This window comes from Echinops telfairi, unplaced genomic scaffold, assembly GCF_000313985.2.
Source record: "Echinops telfairi isolate 266 unplaced genomic scaffold, ASM31398v2 ScPeMD7_7457;HRSCAF=8495, whole genome shotgun sequence".
Taxonomy (NCBI): Eukaryota; Metazoa; Chordata; class Mammalia; order Afrosoricida; family Tenrecidae; genus Echinops; species Echinops telfairi.
In genome coordinates, this window is record NW_022111357.1 from 24,924,504 (window position 1) to 24,936,338 (window position 11,835).

General features: G+C 51.7%; 1 protein-coding gene across 1 annotated transcript in view; it reads right to left on the reverse strand.

The window, feature by feature from the left end:
- The window catches only part of VWA5B1 (von Willebrand factor A domain containing 5B1), a 72,555-nt gene that overhangs the window by 37,705 nt on the left and 23,015 nt on the right, over positions 1 to 11,835 (reverse strand). Inside the window, exons 2-5 of the mRNA XM_045298942.1 lie at positions 11,313 to 11,477; positions 9,322 to 9,474; positions 4,354 to 4,624; positions 703 to 848 (exon numbers count right to left, since the gene is read on the reverse strand). Coding sequence (XP_045154877.1) covers positions 703 to 848; positions 4,354 to 4,624; positions 9,322 to 9,474; positions 11,313 to 11,451 — 709 coding nt within the window. The 5' untranslated portion in view covers positions 11,452 to 11,477. The remainder of the gene's footprint in view (positions 1 to 702; positions 849 to 4,353; positions 4,625 to 9,321; positions 9,475 to 11,312; positions 11,478 to 11,835) is intronic.

Sequence of the window (11,835 nt, forward strand, 5' to 3'; positions counted from 1 at the left end):
ACGCTGCTCTGGGACAAGGCTCTCTAACGAGAACCCAGAGTCCTCGTGCCCTGGTGAAACCTTGGGTGGGCTGTGCGGGAGAACCCTTGGGGCAATGGTTCTCAGCCCTGGCTGTGCACAAAGCTGCCTGGGGAGCTTGTAACTATTTCTAAACAGGGAGCCTGGTGGCGGAGTGGTTGCAAGCTGGGCCACTAACCGCGGGGTCAGTGCTTCCTACTCCCGTCAGTTTGACCCTGTCCCAGAGCCACCCTGAGTCAGGATTGATGAGATGGCGGGGAGCTCAGTCTTTGAGCCAACCCCCCGGCTATGTCCTCAGAATCTTTGGGGGGAGGTCTGGGCATCAGCGATTTGAAAGCTTCCCGCGTGCTTCTGAGTTCAAACACGGGGTGAGCCAGGAAGCAGCTTAGAGACTGAGGCTCTTATTCCATTCCTTGATGGAAACTCCTCCCAGAAGCCATTGGGGTGGGGGAGGCTTTAAAAACGGACCCCCTGGGGGCTCCTTTTGGGGTTGCTGTTGGAGTCGTAGAAGTAGGGGGGGTCTTGAAACTCCCTCTGATTTGGGGTTTCCTCTGTCCAGGCCAGCTGGCTGCCTTGTCTGCCCCTTCCTCTCTCTGCCCTGGCAACTTGCAGTCTGAGGTCCTCCTCCCACTGGGACCACAAGCCTTCTCAGCACCTGCCCTGGTCTGGGCAGCTTCTCCTCACCTGCCAGCAGGCACGGCCCATGGATCTCCAGCTGGAAGTTGAATTCGTACTCCATGGGGTTGGAGACCTCAGTGTCCAGAAGACTCGCCAGGCCCAGCTGGTTGCAGGAGTCTAGGGTCTGGGCCCAGAAGCAATGCCCGTCTTTGCTGGGAAGGGACCAGAGAGGAGGAGAGAAGAGGTGGCCAGGGCATAGGCAGGAGGCCAAGGGTGGGAAGATGGGGAGGGGATGGTGGGTCCCGGGCAACCCTAGAAATCTCTAGGCCCAGCCCATCAAAGGGGTTGAAGGGCTTCCCCCCACACCCAGCTCCTTCCTCTCCCACACCCACCTGCCCCCAGGTAAGGCCCAGACACCTCAGTGGAGCACCCAGGATGGGCTGGCACCATGCACAGTGCTCATGTCGCTCTCATGAGGACTCCCAGAGGAAGGCATCATGGCCCCATTTTCCACACGGGGACACTGAGGCTCAGCGAGGTGCGGTGAGTAGGTCAAGGTCACGCTACTAGGACTTGGCAGAACTAGAATCCTCACCGCTTCGGAGAGCTGCCAGCCCTTGGACAAGTGCCTCTCCTCTGTGCCGAGGCTGCCTCAGCCACTGAGAACGGGGAGAAGGCTTATGCCTTTCCCTTGAGTATCACATGGGTGTGTGCCTGGCAGTGTCTGACACATGCTGCAATTTCTCAGCCCCCGCCCCCTCCCCTTTGTTGTCACCTTGCCATCCCTGATTCCGTACCTTCTTCCTCCCTCTGAACAGGCACTCCTTCCAACATGCCTCCTAGCCGTCTTTCAACATGCACGTAGTAATAAGTCGATTCTGACTCTTGTTGCCCCCCCCCCATGTGTGCCGAGTAGAGCCATGCACCGGGGGGTGGTGGGGTGGGGTGGTGGTTTCCAGTCTGTGGATTTTCAGGAGCAGATCTCTAGGCCTGTCTCCCTATGTGCCTCTAGTTGGGTTTGAACTGCCTACCTTATCGTCAGTGCTACTTGCTTGTGCTCCCCGGGGCCTCCACGTGTCCTCGTAAAACACAGGTGGCCTTTGGATGGGGTGGTCTTTTAAGGGACAAGGTTGTATTGCTTACAAAGCTCCTTCATTTTGTCCTTTCCCCCACTTAGCATTGTTCTTAAGCTCTGTCCACGTGGCTGTCTGGGAACAGGTTCCTTGATGTGAACACACGCTTGTTTGCACTTGCTCTCCAGGTGAGAGACAACTAGACCGCCTTCACCTCCCTGCAGTCACAAAAACACCACCACCACCCTTGTCCATGTCCCTGTTGCTCTTAGGAAGCCCTGCTCTTGGACCGCTGGGTGAACCACCGCGTGGCTTTTCCCCTTGCCTAGTCTCACTTTCTCCTTGGACTAGTGGTGAGCCCCTCAACTTCACTGACATTTGGCATTATGTTAAAACTCTTTCTTATGTCCTTCATCTGAGCTTCCTTGACATCCATAGAGAGTTGACGGACAGCATCATTATCAAGCTGCCTGCTGGAAGGGTCAAGAAGGAGCTTATCAGAGGCAGCCCCGGAGCCCCAGGACCCATCAAGTCTCTTATTTCCCAATCCACCGAGGTCCTGGTGGCCCCCAGCCCTGCAAAGACCTGCCTCTCCGAAGCAGCACTTCCGGAAGGCAACGCAAGGCTGGTCTTCCCTGGGCTGAGACTGGTGTGCCCCCCCAACTTCTCTGTTGTGCCTACCGGAGGCTTCACCCCACCCTCACAGTCCTGCATGACCTGTGATGGCTCTCTCCCTCTCTGGCTCCCTCCTCTGCTGAGCAAGCCTTCCTGCCGCTTCGCCAACACATAAGGCCTGCTGCCGCCTCAGGGCTTGGCATTCCCTGCTCCTTCTACCCAGAATGCCTTCCTCTAGGCCAGTGGTTCTCAACCTGTGAGTTGTGACCCCTTTTGGGGTCGAATAACCCTTTCACAGGGGTCTAAGATTCATCACAGTAGCAAAATGACAGTAACAAAGTAGCAATGAAAATAATTTCATGGTGGGGGGTCACCACCACATGCAGAACTGTATGAAAGGGTCGCAGCCTTAAGAAGGTTGAGAACCACTGCTTTAGGCATTCCCGTGGCTAACTCCCTTCATTCAGGCCAGGCCTCAAATGCTGCCTAATCTCAAATAGTACCTACCCTACTCGTCCCTTCTGTCCCTTGGAGTGCCTTCTTCACAGAGCTGATCCCCTGACTTGTTACCTGCAGATGGGTGGGTTTCTCAATGGTCTGTCTGTGTCCCCCATTTAAATGTCAGGGACTTTGTCTTGTTTACCGCTCTATTCCCAGCAGCCAGCACCCAGCACCGTGTCGGGCACATCCCAGGTGCTTGACATCTATTTGTGAGGTGACTAAGGTGGTCCCTCCAGGATGATCTCCAGGGGAGGTTGCTGACACCACCATGTCCCTGGCTCTTCATCCCAGTATATACAAGCTCCCCTGCCATCCCTGGGGCCCCAGCACAGGGGCCGGGACCTACAGGATGCATGTGGCACCACTTCCTGGAGAGTCACTGCATTGTAACACATGCCAGAGAGGGGAGGGGAGAAGAGCAGTTCAACTGATAATCAGCCAAAAATGTGTTACTTTTGTACTAAAAATGGTACTAAGATGTGGTGGAACCGATTTTTTAAATGTACATCACTCCGATGGTACTACACAAGACTTCAAAGGATGTCACCTGCAGGCAGTAAGTGCCGAACAAGTGGCACACTCGTCCTCTTTTGTCCTCCGACTTGGCTGGGACATGGTGGAGCCTTATCTTAACCCCAGGCATGCTTTCCTTTGCTCCCCACCAGGGAGTGCAGGCAAGCCAACTGTCCTGGGGCTGGGCTTGTCTGGGTATTGGTCCTGACTGGCTCTGATTACCCTGTAGCTCAGCCTGGCCTTTGATTGGCTCCTCTCCAATGTTCTCTGCCCTGGTGAGAACCCTGCATCTCACAGTGCCCGTGCTTCAGTTCCTCTCTGATCCTAGCTATCGTAGGACCTTGGCCTCTGCTGCTCTTCACCCAAGGGGAATGCTCCTCCATGCCTACATCCTCCTCATCCCCGAGGTCTCAGCTGAAACATCACACCTCCTAAAATGTGTTGCCCGCCCTGAACCCACTTTATACTCTTCAACCAATGAACTTTTCCTTCACCCTACTTTTCTGTAGGTGATGTCATGGGGTCCATGTCGGACTGCTAACCGCAAGGTCAGCAGTTCAAAACCACCAGCCGCTCCTTGGGAGAAAGATGAGGCTTTCTACTCATGGAAAGATGGAAAGTTTCTGAAACCCCAGGGAGCAGTTCTACTCTGTTCCATAGAGTTGCTATGAGTTAAAGTTGCCTTGATGGCAGTGAGGTGTTTTTTGTTAGCACCTAGCCCACTGTGTAACACATAGCAGGCACTCAGAAAATACCTCTTGGGTGAATTAAACAAGAAATCCTGGAAATTCTGACCCCAAGCTGGCCAAACCCCAGGACTTCTGTCAATAGCAACACAGGAGCACGTCAAGGGGTTTGCTAAGTACGCTACCAAAGGTGAGTGGGGTGGAGCTATGACAACTATGGGGCCGAGCCTCACCTTCTAGCTCCAGAGCCCCACATACCTCTGGCCTCACCTGGCTGGCTTCGCCGCCCCTCTCAGATGCCCGCCTTGGTCTGGGCAGGGGCTTCTTACCTTTGGGACTGTTGGGTGTTCGCGCCAGCACATTCAGTGCAGAACTGGGGCACGGTGGGGGCACAGACAGCAGGTAGCAGGACCCGCACAGCCCCGCTGGGCAGCGTCAGGAGCTCGGAGGAGGTGCTCACGAAGATGGTCACGTTCTCCATGGGGCCAATGGTCCCCAGGTTGACCACAAACAGCATCCGCTCCAGGTCCTCGTCCAAAGCCACCTTTCCGGGTGTGCAGGGTTGAAAGGCAGTGGAAGCGCCCTCATGTCGAAGGTTTCCTAGGAGTCAGGACTGGCGTCAGAGGCTTTGCGGTACCACCTCTCATCTCCTCTGACATTGCTGGGCCAAGGTTTGCAAAGGCCCCTTTTGCTGATGGGAAAACTGGCGGTCACAGTGGAGTTGCAACTCAGCAAATAACTAAGTCCTTGACCGGGAGCTGGGTCCAGACCTGATCCAGGCCTGTGCACTTCCTCTGTATCTCTCTAGGGGCCGGAGACATGGACTCACACCTAACAGAGGATCACACCTATAGTCTTCTGGTTCCACATTCCCTCAAGAACCAAGGTCAAGCATCTGCCCACCCTTGGGGTCTACGCTTTTGCTCCTGCCCTTTTCTTTTATATGAAGGTCATCTCCTTCATCCCTTCTTAGGCTGTCTTCCCGTCCAGCCAGCCCTTCCGTGAAAACCTTCCTGGTCCCCGGTCTGGGCCCCGTTCTCCCTCCTCTCGCGCTCTCCAAAGCCCTCCTGCTGTAGTCATTTTCTACGTCCTGTCATGGTCATTGCCAGTCTTTCAGGCTGTGAGGCGTTGTAAGGACATTGACATTACTCACTCACGGAAAGTGTTCATTCAACGATTCAGGAATAGCTTAACGTTCAGGTGAATACACTTGATCTTGATCACAAGTCCAAAGGTAAGGATCACATATCAAATGACACAGCCTAGATTCAGGTCCTGGCTCGGCTACGGACATGCTATGTGACCTTGTGCCAACCCCTCACCCTCTCTGAACCTCACTGTCTTCAGCAGCAGGTCTCCCCAGTCACTTTGTGACGACTCAATCCGAGCCCGGGATTGTGATGAATTGCTGTCGTCCTTGGGTGCTCTTGAGTTGGTTCCAACTGACCGTGACCCTCAGTACAACCGAACGAAACCCCGCCAGGGCCTCCACCACCTTCACAGTTGTGACGCTTGACCCACGGCTGCAGCCACTGTGTATGTAAGTCCATGTTCTTGAGGGGAGTCCTCCTTTCCCCTGACTTTCTACTTTACCAAGTACTGAGGTTCTTTTTGAGGGACTAGTCTCTCCCGTACGGGAGACAACCTTGGCATCCTTGCTTTGACGGAGCATTCTAGTTGCTCTGTTTGTGGTTCTCGCAGTCCATGGTGCTTTCAATGTTCTTCACCAACATTGTCATGCGAAGGCATCCTTTCTTCTTCAGTCTAGCGTTCACGAGCCTCCGAGGTGACTGAGGAGGCCATGGCTCGGATCGGGGGTACCGTAGTCCCCAGGCTGGCATCCTTGCTCTTACAGCACGGTGGTGCTGCACAGGTGTCCAACGCAATGTGCCGTTTGGTTTCTAGACTGCTGCTTCCCTGAACATCTATTGTGAATCCGAGCCAAACGAAATCCTTTGACAACTTCGATCTTTTCTCTGTTTATCGCGATGGTGTTCATTCGTCCCATTGTGAGGATTTTGAGTTTTTCACACTGACTCAGAATCCACACTGATTCTGATCTTGATCTTCATCAGCAAGTGCTTCAAGTCCGCCTTGCTTTCAGCCAGGAAGGCTGGGTTTTCTGCATGTCGCAGGTTGTTACTAATCCTTCCTCTGACACGGATGCCACAGTTTTCTTTCCATAGCCCATCTTCCTGGATTATTTGTCAATGATTCAATACAGATTGAATAAACATGGTGGGAAGAGGCAACCCTGATGCACATCTTTGCTGATTTTAAGACCGTGAAATATTCTCTTATTCTGTTTGAACAATTGCCTCCTGGTCTGTGCACAGTTTCCACAATGAAGTGTTCTGGAATTCTCATTTCCAAGGTTATCCAAAGGTATGATCCACACAGTCAAATTCCCTTGCACACTAAAAACACAAGACAACATCTTTCTGCCCTTTTCTATTTTCCAGCCAAAATTCATCAGATGTCACCGATGAGATCCCTTGTTCCATGTCCTCTTCCAAATCTGGCTTGAGTGTCTGACTGCTCCCAACCCATGAGCTCTTTGTTTCTCTTCATGGAGTTGGAATCCATTGTTGAAAGAGCAAGGTTCAGAGTCTCTTCTGACGTTGACTTTGCTGTTTTCTTTCTTCCTGGTCTTTCAAAGGCCGTTTGCTCTCCTCAAGTATGATATTCTCAATGCCATTCCAAGGTCACCAGGTCTTCTGTCCTTAGCATTCAATGCATCAAATCTGTTCTTGCGATGTTCTCAAAATTCATGTGGAATATTCTCAAGGTTGTGTTTTGGCTCTTGCGGACTTACCGTATATACTCGCGGACAAGCTGAGTTTTTCAGCACATTTTAAGTGCAGTTTTTGTGGTCCCTCAGCTGATATTCGTGCTGGCTTCTACTCAAGTATATATGGTATTTTAATGTTCTTCAGCCTCAACATAAACTCACATAAGGGAAATTGGTGGTCTGTTCCACAGTCAGCCTTGACCTCAATTTGGCTGCTGATAGTAAGCGCATATGTCGTCGATTTGATTTCTGTGTGTTCCATCTGGTGAAGTCCATGTATATAGGTTCAGTTTATGTTATTGAAAAACAGTATTTGCAATGAAGAAGTTGCTGATCTTGCAAAATTCTATCATGCAATCTCTAGTTTTATTTCTATCACCAAGGTCATAATTCTTACTACTATACCTTCCTCTTTGTTTCCAAGTTTTACATTTAAATAAAAAAGAATTATCCCTGGGTCTTGATTGTATGTTTGATCAATACAAAACTGAAACTGGTAGCATTCTTCTATTTCTTCGTCATGACCTTTTCTTTAAAAATTTTTATAAATCATTTTATTGGGGGCTTTTACAGCTCTTATAACAATCTATACATCAGTTGTATCAAGCACATTTGCATACATGCTGCCACCATAATTTTCAAAACATTTTCTTTCTACTTGAGCCCTTGGTATCAGCTCCTCTTTTTTCCCTCCCTCCCCAACCCTCCCGTCCTCGTGAACCCTTGATAAATTATAAATTTTATTATTTTCATATCTTACACCATCTGCTGTCTCCCTTCACCCATGTTTCTGTTGTTTGTCCCCCTCAGAGGTGGGGGGGTTATACGTTGATCATTGAGATTGGTTCCCCTTTCTCCCCACCTTCCCCCTATCCTCATGATCTCGCTACTCCCATTATTGTTCCTGAGAGGTTTATCTGTCCTGGATTCCGTGTGTTGAGTACTTACCTGTACCAATGTACATGCTCTGGTCTAGCTGGGTTTGTAACATGGAACTGGGGTCATGATAGTGGGGTAGGAGTGTGGGGGGTTGGGTGGAGAGGAAGCATCAAAGAACTAGTGGAATGTTGTATGTTTCATTGTTGCTATACTGCACCCTGGCTGGCTCATCCTTTCCTTGAGACCCTTCTGTGAGGGGATGTCCAATTGTCTAGAGATGGGCTTTGAGTCTCCACTCTGAACCCCCCTCATTTGCATCGATATGATCGCTTATTTTACGTCTCCTGATGCCTGATACCTGATCCTGTCAACACTTCATGATCACACAGGTTGGTGTGCTTCTTCCATGTGGGCTTTGTTGCTTCCCTGCTAGATGGTCACTTGTTTAACTTCAAGTCTCTAAGACTCCAAATGCTATATCTTCTAATAGCTGGGCACCATCAACCAGCTTTAGTGGTTGATGCATCTATTTGGATAATAGTTGTACTAACTGCACTGTGTCTGAGTATGGGAGTCATCCTATCCCAGACAGCATTGTACTTTCAGATAGCTCTTGCAATGCTCCTTTGAAGATGCATCTGTCGTTCCCAGCACAGCGAGCCATCTGATAGCCGATTCCGAATGACAGCAACAGCGCAGCTCAGCGCACCATTGTTCTTCATGTGCTCCATTTAATTTGTGAGGTCTCCCAATTTTCCTAGATGCATGTTTTGCACATTCTGCATCCTGATTATTAAATGCCTGTTTCCCACAGCTTTTCTCATTTTGAGGCCTGCCCATCAACGATGAAGGTCCTGACAACTTCCTCCCTCCACCTCATTCTGATCAACTCGGTTTTGAGGAGGCAGCTCTCTCTCAAGTCTTGTCTTGAGGGTCTTCTAGGCCGAGGGGCTCATCTTCTGTCACTGTGCCTGACAATGGTGCTCTGATAGCCATCCAGTTTTCCGTGGCTCATCCCTGGCAATTGGACAGCCTACTCCTTCTCTGTCGTCTGTTCTTGATCTGGAAGCCCCACGGAAACCTGTTTCACTTTGGGTGACCCTGCTGGTCCTTGAAGTATTGGTGACATAGCTGCCAGTGTCACACCACCCAGTGCACGACAGGAGGGCTAACTGTCCGCAGTGGCAGGTATCTCTGAGTGCTTTATCTGTTCCAAGGACTGGGAGAATGTTCTGCATTCATTTTTCCCATTGATCATCAATTGGGTATAACTACTGGTCCCATTTTGCACACGAGGTCTAATTTCTACCCAAGCTCATACCACTGAGCTTAAATAGCAGGCCACCCAGCTGCACAGAGCTATCTGAAATACTCTCTTAGAGACTTCTCTGCTCTCATCACACCTGGGAGGTGAGAACAGGAACCATTACCTCAATCATATAGACTTGTGAAATTGAGCTTCAGAGTCATTAATTATTGACCCAAGGACACACAGGATTTCATGTCAGTCCCCAATCTCTGGTCCAGGGCTCTCTCTATGCTGTTCCAGGGTGGCCCTGGCCTGACACGCCAGCCCGGGAATCTCCATCGGGACCAGGCACTGCCCTGGCCCCTACGGCCTTCTTACCTGTGACCGTTGAGGATCGGACACGGTTGGTATCCATGTGGCCGCTCTCCAGCTTGGCTTTGTCCTTGATCTGAACCGTCACGACTCGATTGGCAATGACTGCCTCAAAGCCGATCACCGTGGTGGACTCATCCAGGGGGTACACGAAGATGCCTGACGGGGCAAGGCACTCATCAGAGGGTGTCCCAACCCTCTCCCCAGAATGTCTCCCCCTTGGCTCCCACTTCCAGGAAGGGCTCTCCAGAGAGCCAGGTGGGGCCTCCAGTGGCTCTGGGGCCAGTTAGGGAATTGCAGCAGTAGGCCCTGTGTGGACAGCGAGGCACATGGAGAGCCAGGGGCTCCTCCCCAGTTGTAGCAAACTTACCTTGTGGTTTGTGTGCCCAGTGTGACCAGCGCTGCTGATTTTTCAAGAGTGTTTGGAGACCTAGATTCTATGTTAGCTCTTATGTGGGCCTGGGCAGGGGGGTTGACCCATGGTCACCTGTCTGCCACTTGGATGCTGAGGAGCTGGGCCTTTGGAGGAAGTTGATTAGGGTTCTAAGGTTCTCATCCAGGCCCTGGCCCGTTTAATAGCTGGTGACCTAGGATGAGGCACGTAGAGTCTTGGAGCCTCTAAGTCCATCTGTAAAATAGGATATCAACTCACATGACTATCATGAGAAGATAGCTCATGCACCACCTGCAGACTGTGATGAAATAGTTCTGGGGCAGGGCCAGCGCTCTGGATTTCGAATCAGCGGTGGAAAGTCTGAGCCAAACCACTGCCCCCCAGAGTTGTTCAGGAATTTAGTCCCCTGCGCTTTCAGGTGAGTCCAAGTCTCAACTACTCTCTCTGCGGCTGTTCACCACCTTCGGAATAGTGGGGACCCCAGGCCCAACGGACAGAATTGCTCCCAGGTTCGGACCATTTGACCTATTGGGTTCTCATGGGCTCATGTTCGGATTTCGATTGCCGGGGTTCTTCCAACTTCATCTTACTCTGAAAGTTCCGCTGGAACCTCTTCCGCATCCTAGCCACACACACCACCTCCACTGACATGCGACGCACTGCCTAGGATTCAGACTGGCTTTCCCACCTGGAAGCCACGAATTCTGCCCTTGAACTACAACAGCCGAGTCCATTCTGACTCACAGGCCTCCAATCGAGCACCAGGGCATTTCCCCTGCCAACAAGATTTCTGAAGGGAAGTACGTTTCTCTGCTCGCTCCTTTTGGGGTAGCGTTGCCCTCCAGCGAATGGAAGCGGTGTCGGAGCATCAGACTGGGCTGGCGGGTCACTCCACAGACGTGGAGCGTCGGTCTGAGGACCTCTGCCACTGCAGTGAGAAGGGTCCCTGAGCCAGAAGGACCTTCCACGTCGCCTGCCAGCAAGGCATTCCTGCAGCAGCCGTCTGACGATGAAGACGAGGGTGACGTATGTAAGGCTCTGCAGGCAAATGCCTCAGTGCCCCACACAATGACGCCCGTGGGCCGACCGTTCTCCCCATGTTCTCTGGCCTCTCGGATTACTTCACCAGCTCCAGGAGGGATGGGCAGAGAGGAGCATCCAGATGGGGAGATGGCCAATGACTCCCCCAAGAGGAGGGACAGAGACACACGACTAGACCTGGGCAGTTGGTTTTGCCCAACTCTTGATGCCTCTCTCCATATGAGGTCACCTGGAGAATTGGTATTGGCCATCGGACACATGTGCTTGAATGGTAGAATGTGGTGGGCCAGCTGGCTGGAGCTCGAGCTTGGGTCTAAAGCCAGACCCCACTTGTTACTAACCACAGGAGCAGCGATTCTACTCTCTCCTATAGGGCTGGGATGAGGCGGAATTGGCCCAATGGCCGTGAGGTTTTTTGAGGGCAAAAATGGTATTCTCATTTTACAGATGAGGAAACTGAGATCCCGATAGTGTTCAATGTCAAGCAGTCAGTCAATGGCAGGTCAGGGATTCAACCTGGAGGGTGGGTGGTCCCTTGAGATGCCCCAACAGTGGTTCTTACCCTGGAAGGGCTGAGCTTCCAGGTTGCCATAGGTGAGGGAGGCGGTCAGGCCCAGCGCGTAACCACTGACGAAGGAGGTGACGTCTGACGCGGTGAGAGGCAGGGCTGCCCCTGTGGCCCGGTTCAGCAGGCCGGGCATTCTGCTGGCTACGCAGCCCTCAGAGCCTGAAAGAGACAAGAAAGGGCAGGAATCAAGTGAGGAGAGGCCCTGGATACAGATTGAATTATGTCCTCCCAAAATACAGGTTGCAAATGCTAACTCCTATACCCGAGATGCAATCCTCTTCACGAAGAGGGATTTCTTTGTTATGTTAATGAGGTCATATATTGAGTGTGTTTGAAGCGATCACTTCTGAGATGTATAAGAACAGATTAGGCTCAGAAGCAAGTGCAAGTGGGGAGCACTGATGGAACTTGGGGATCTTCAAGGAACCAAGGAAAAGAAATTGAAAGAGGTAAGGACTCCCTCCCAGCCCCCCACCCCCTGCCCCGAGTGGACAGAGAGCGTTCCCCTAAAGTCAGC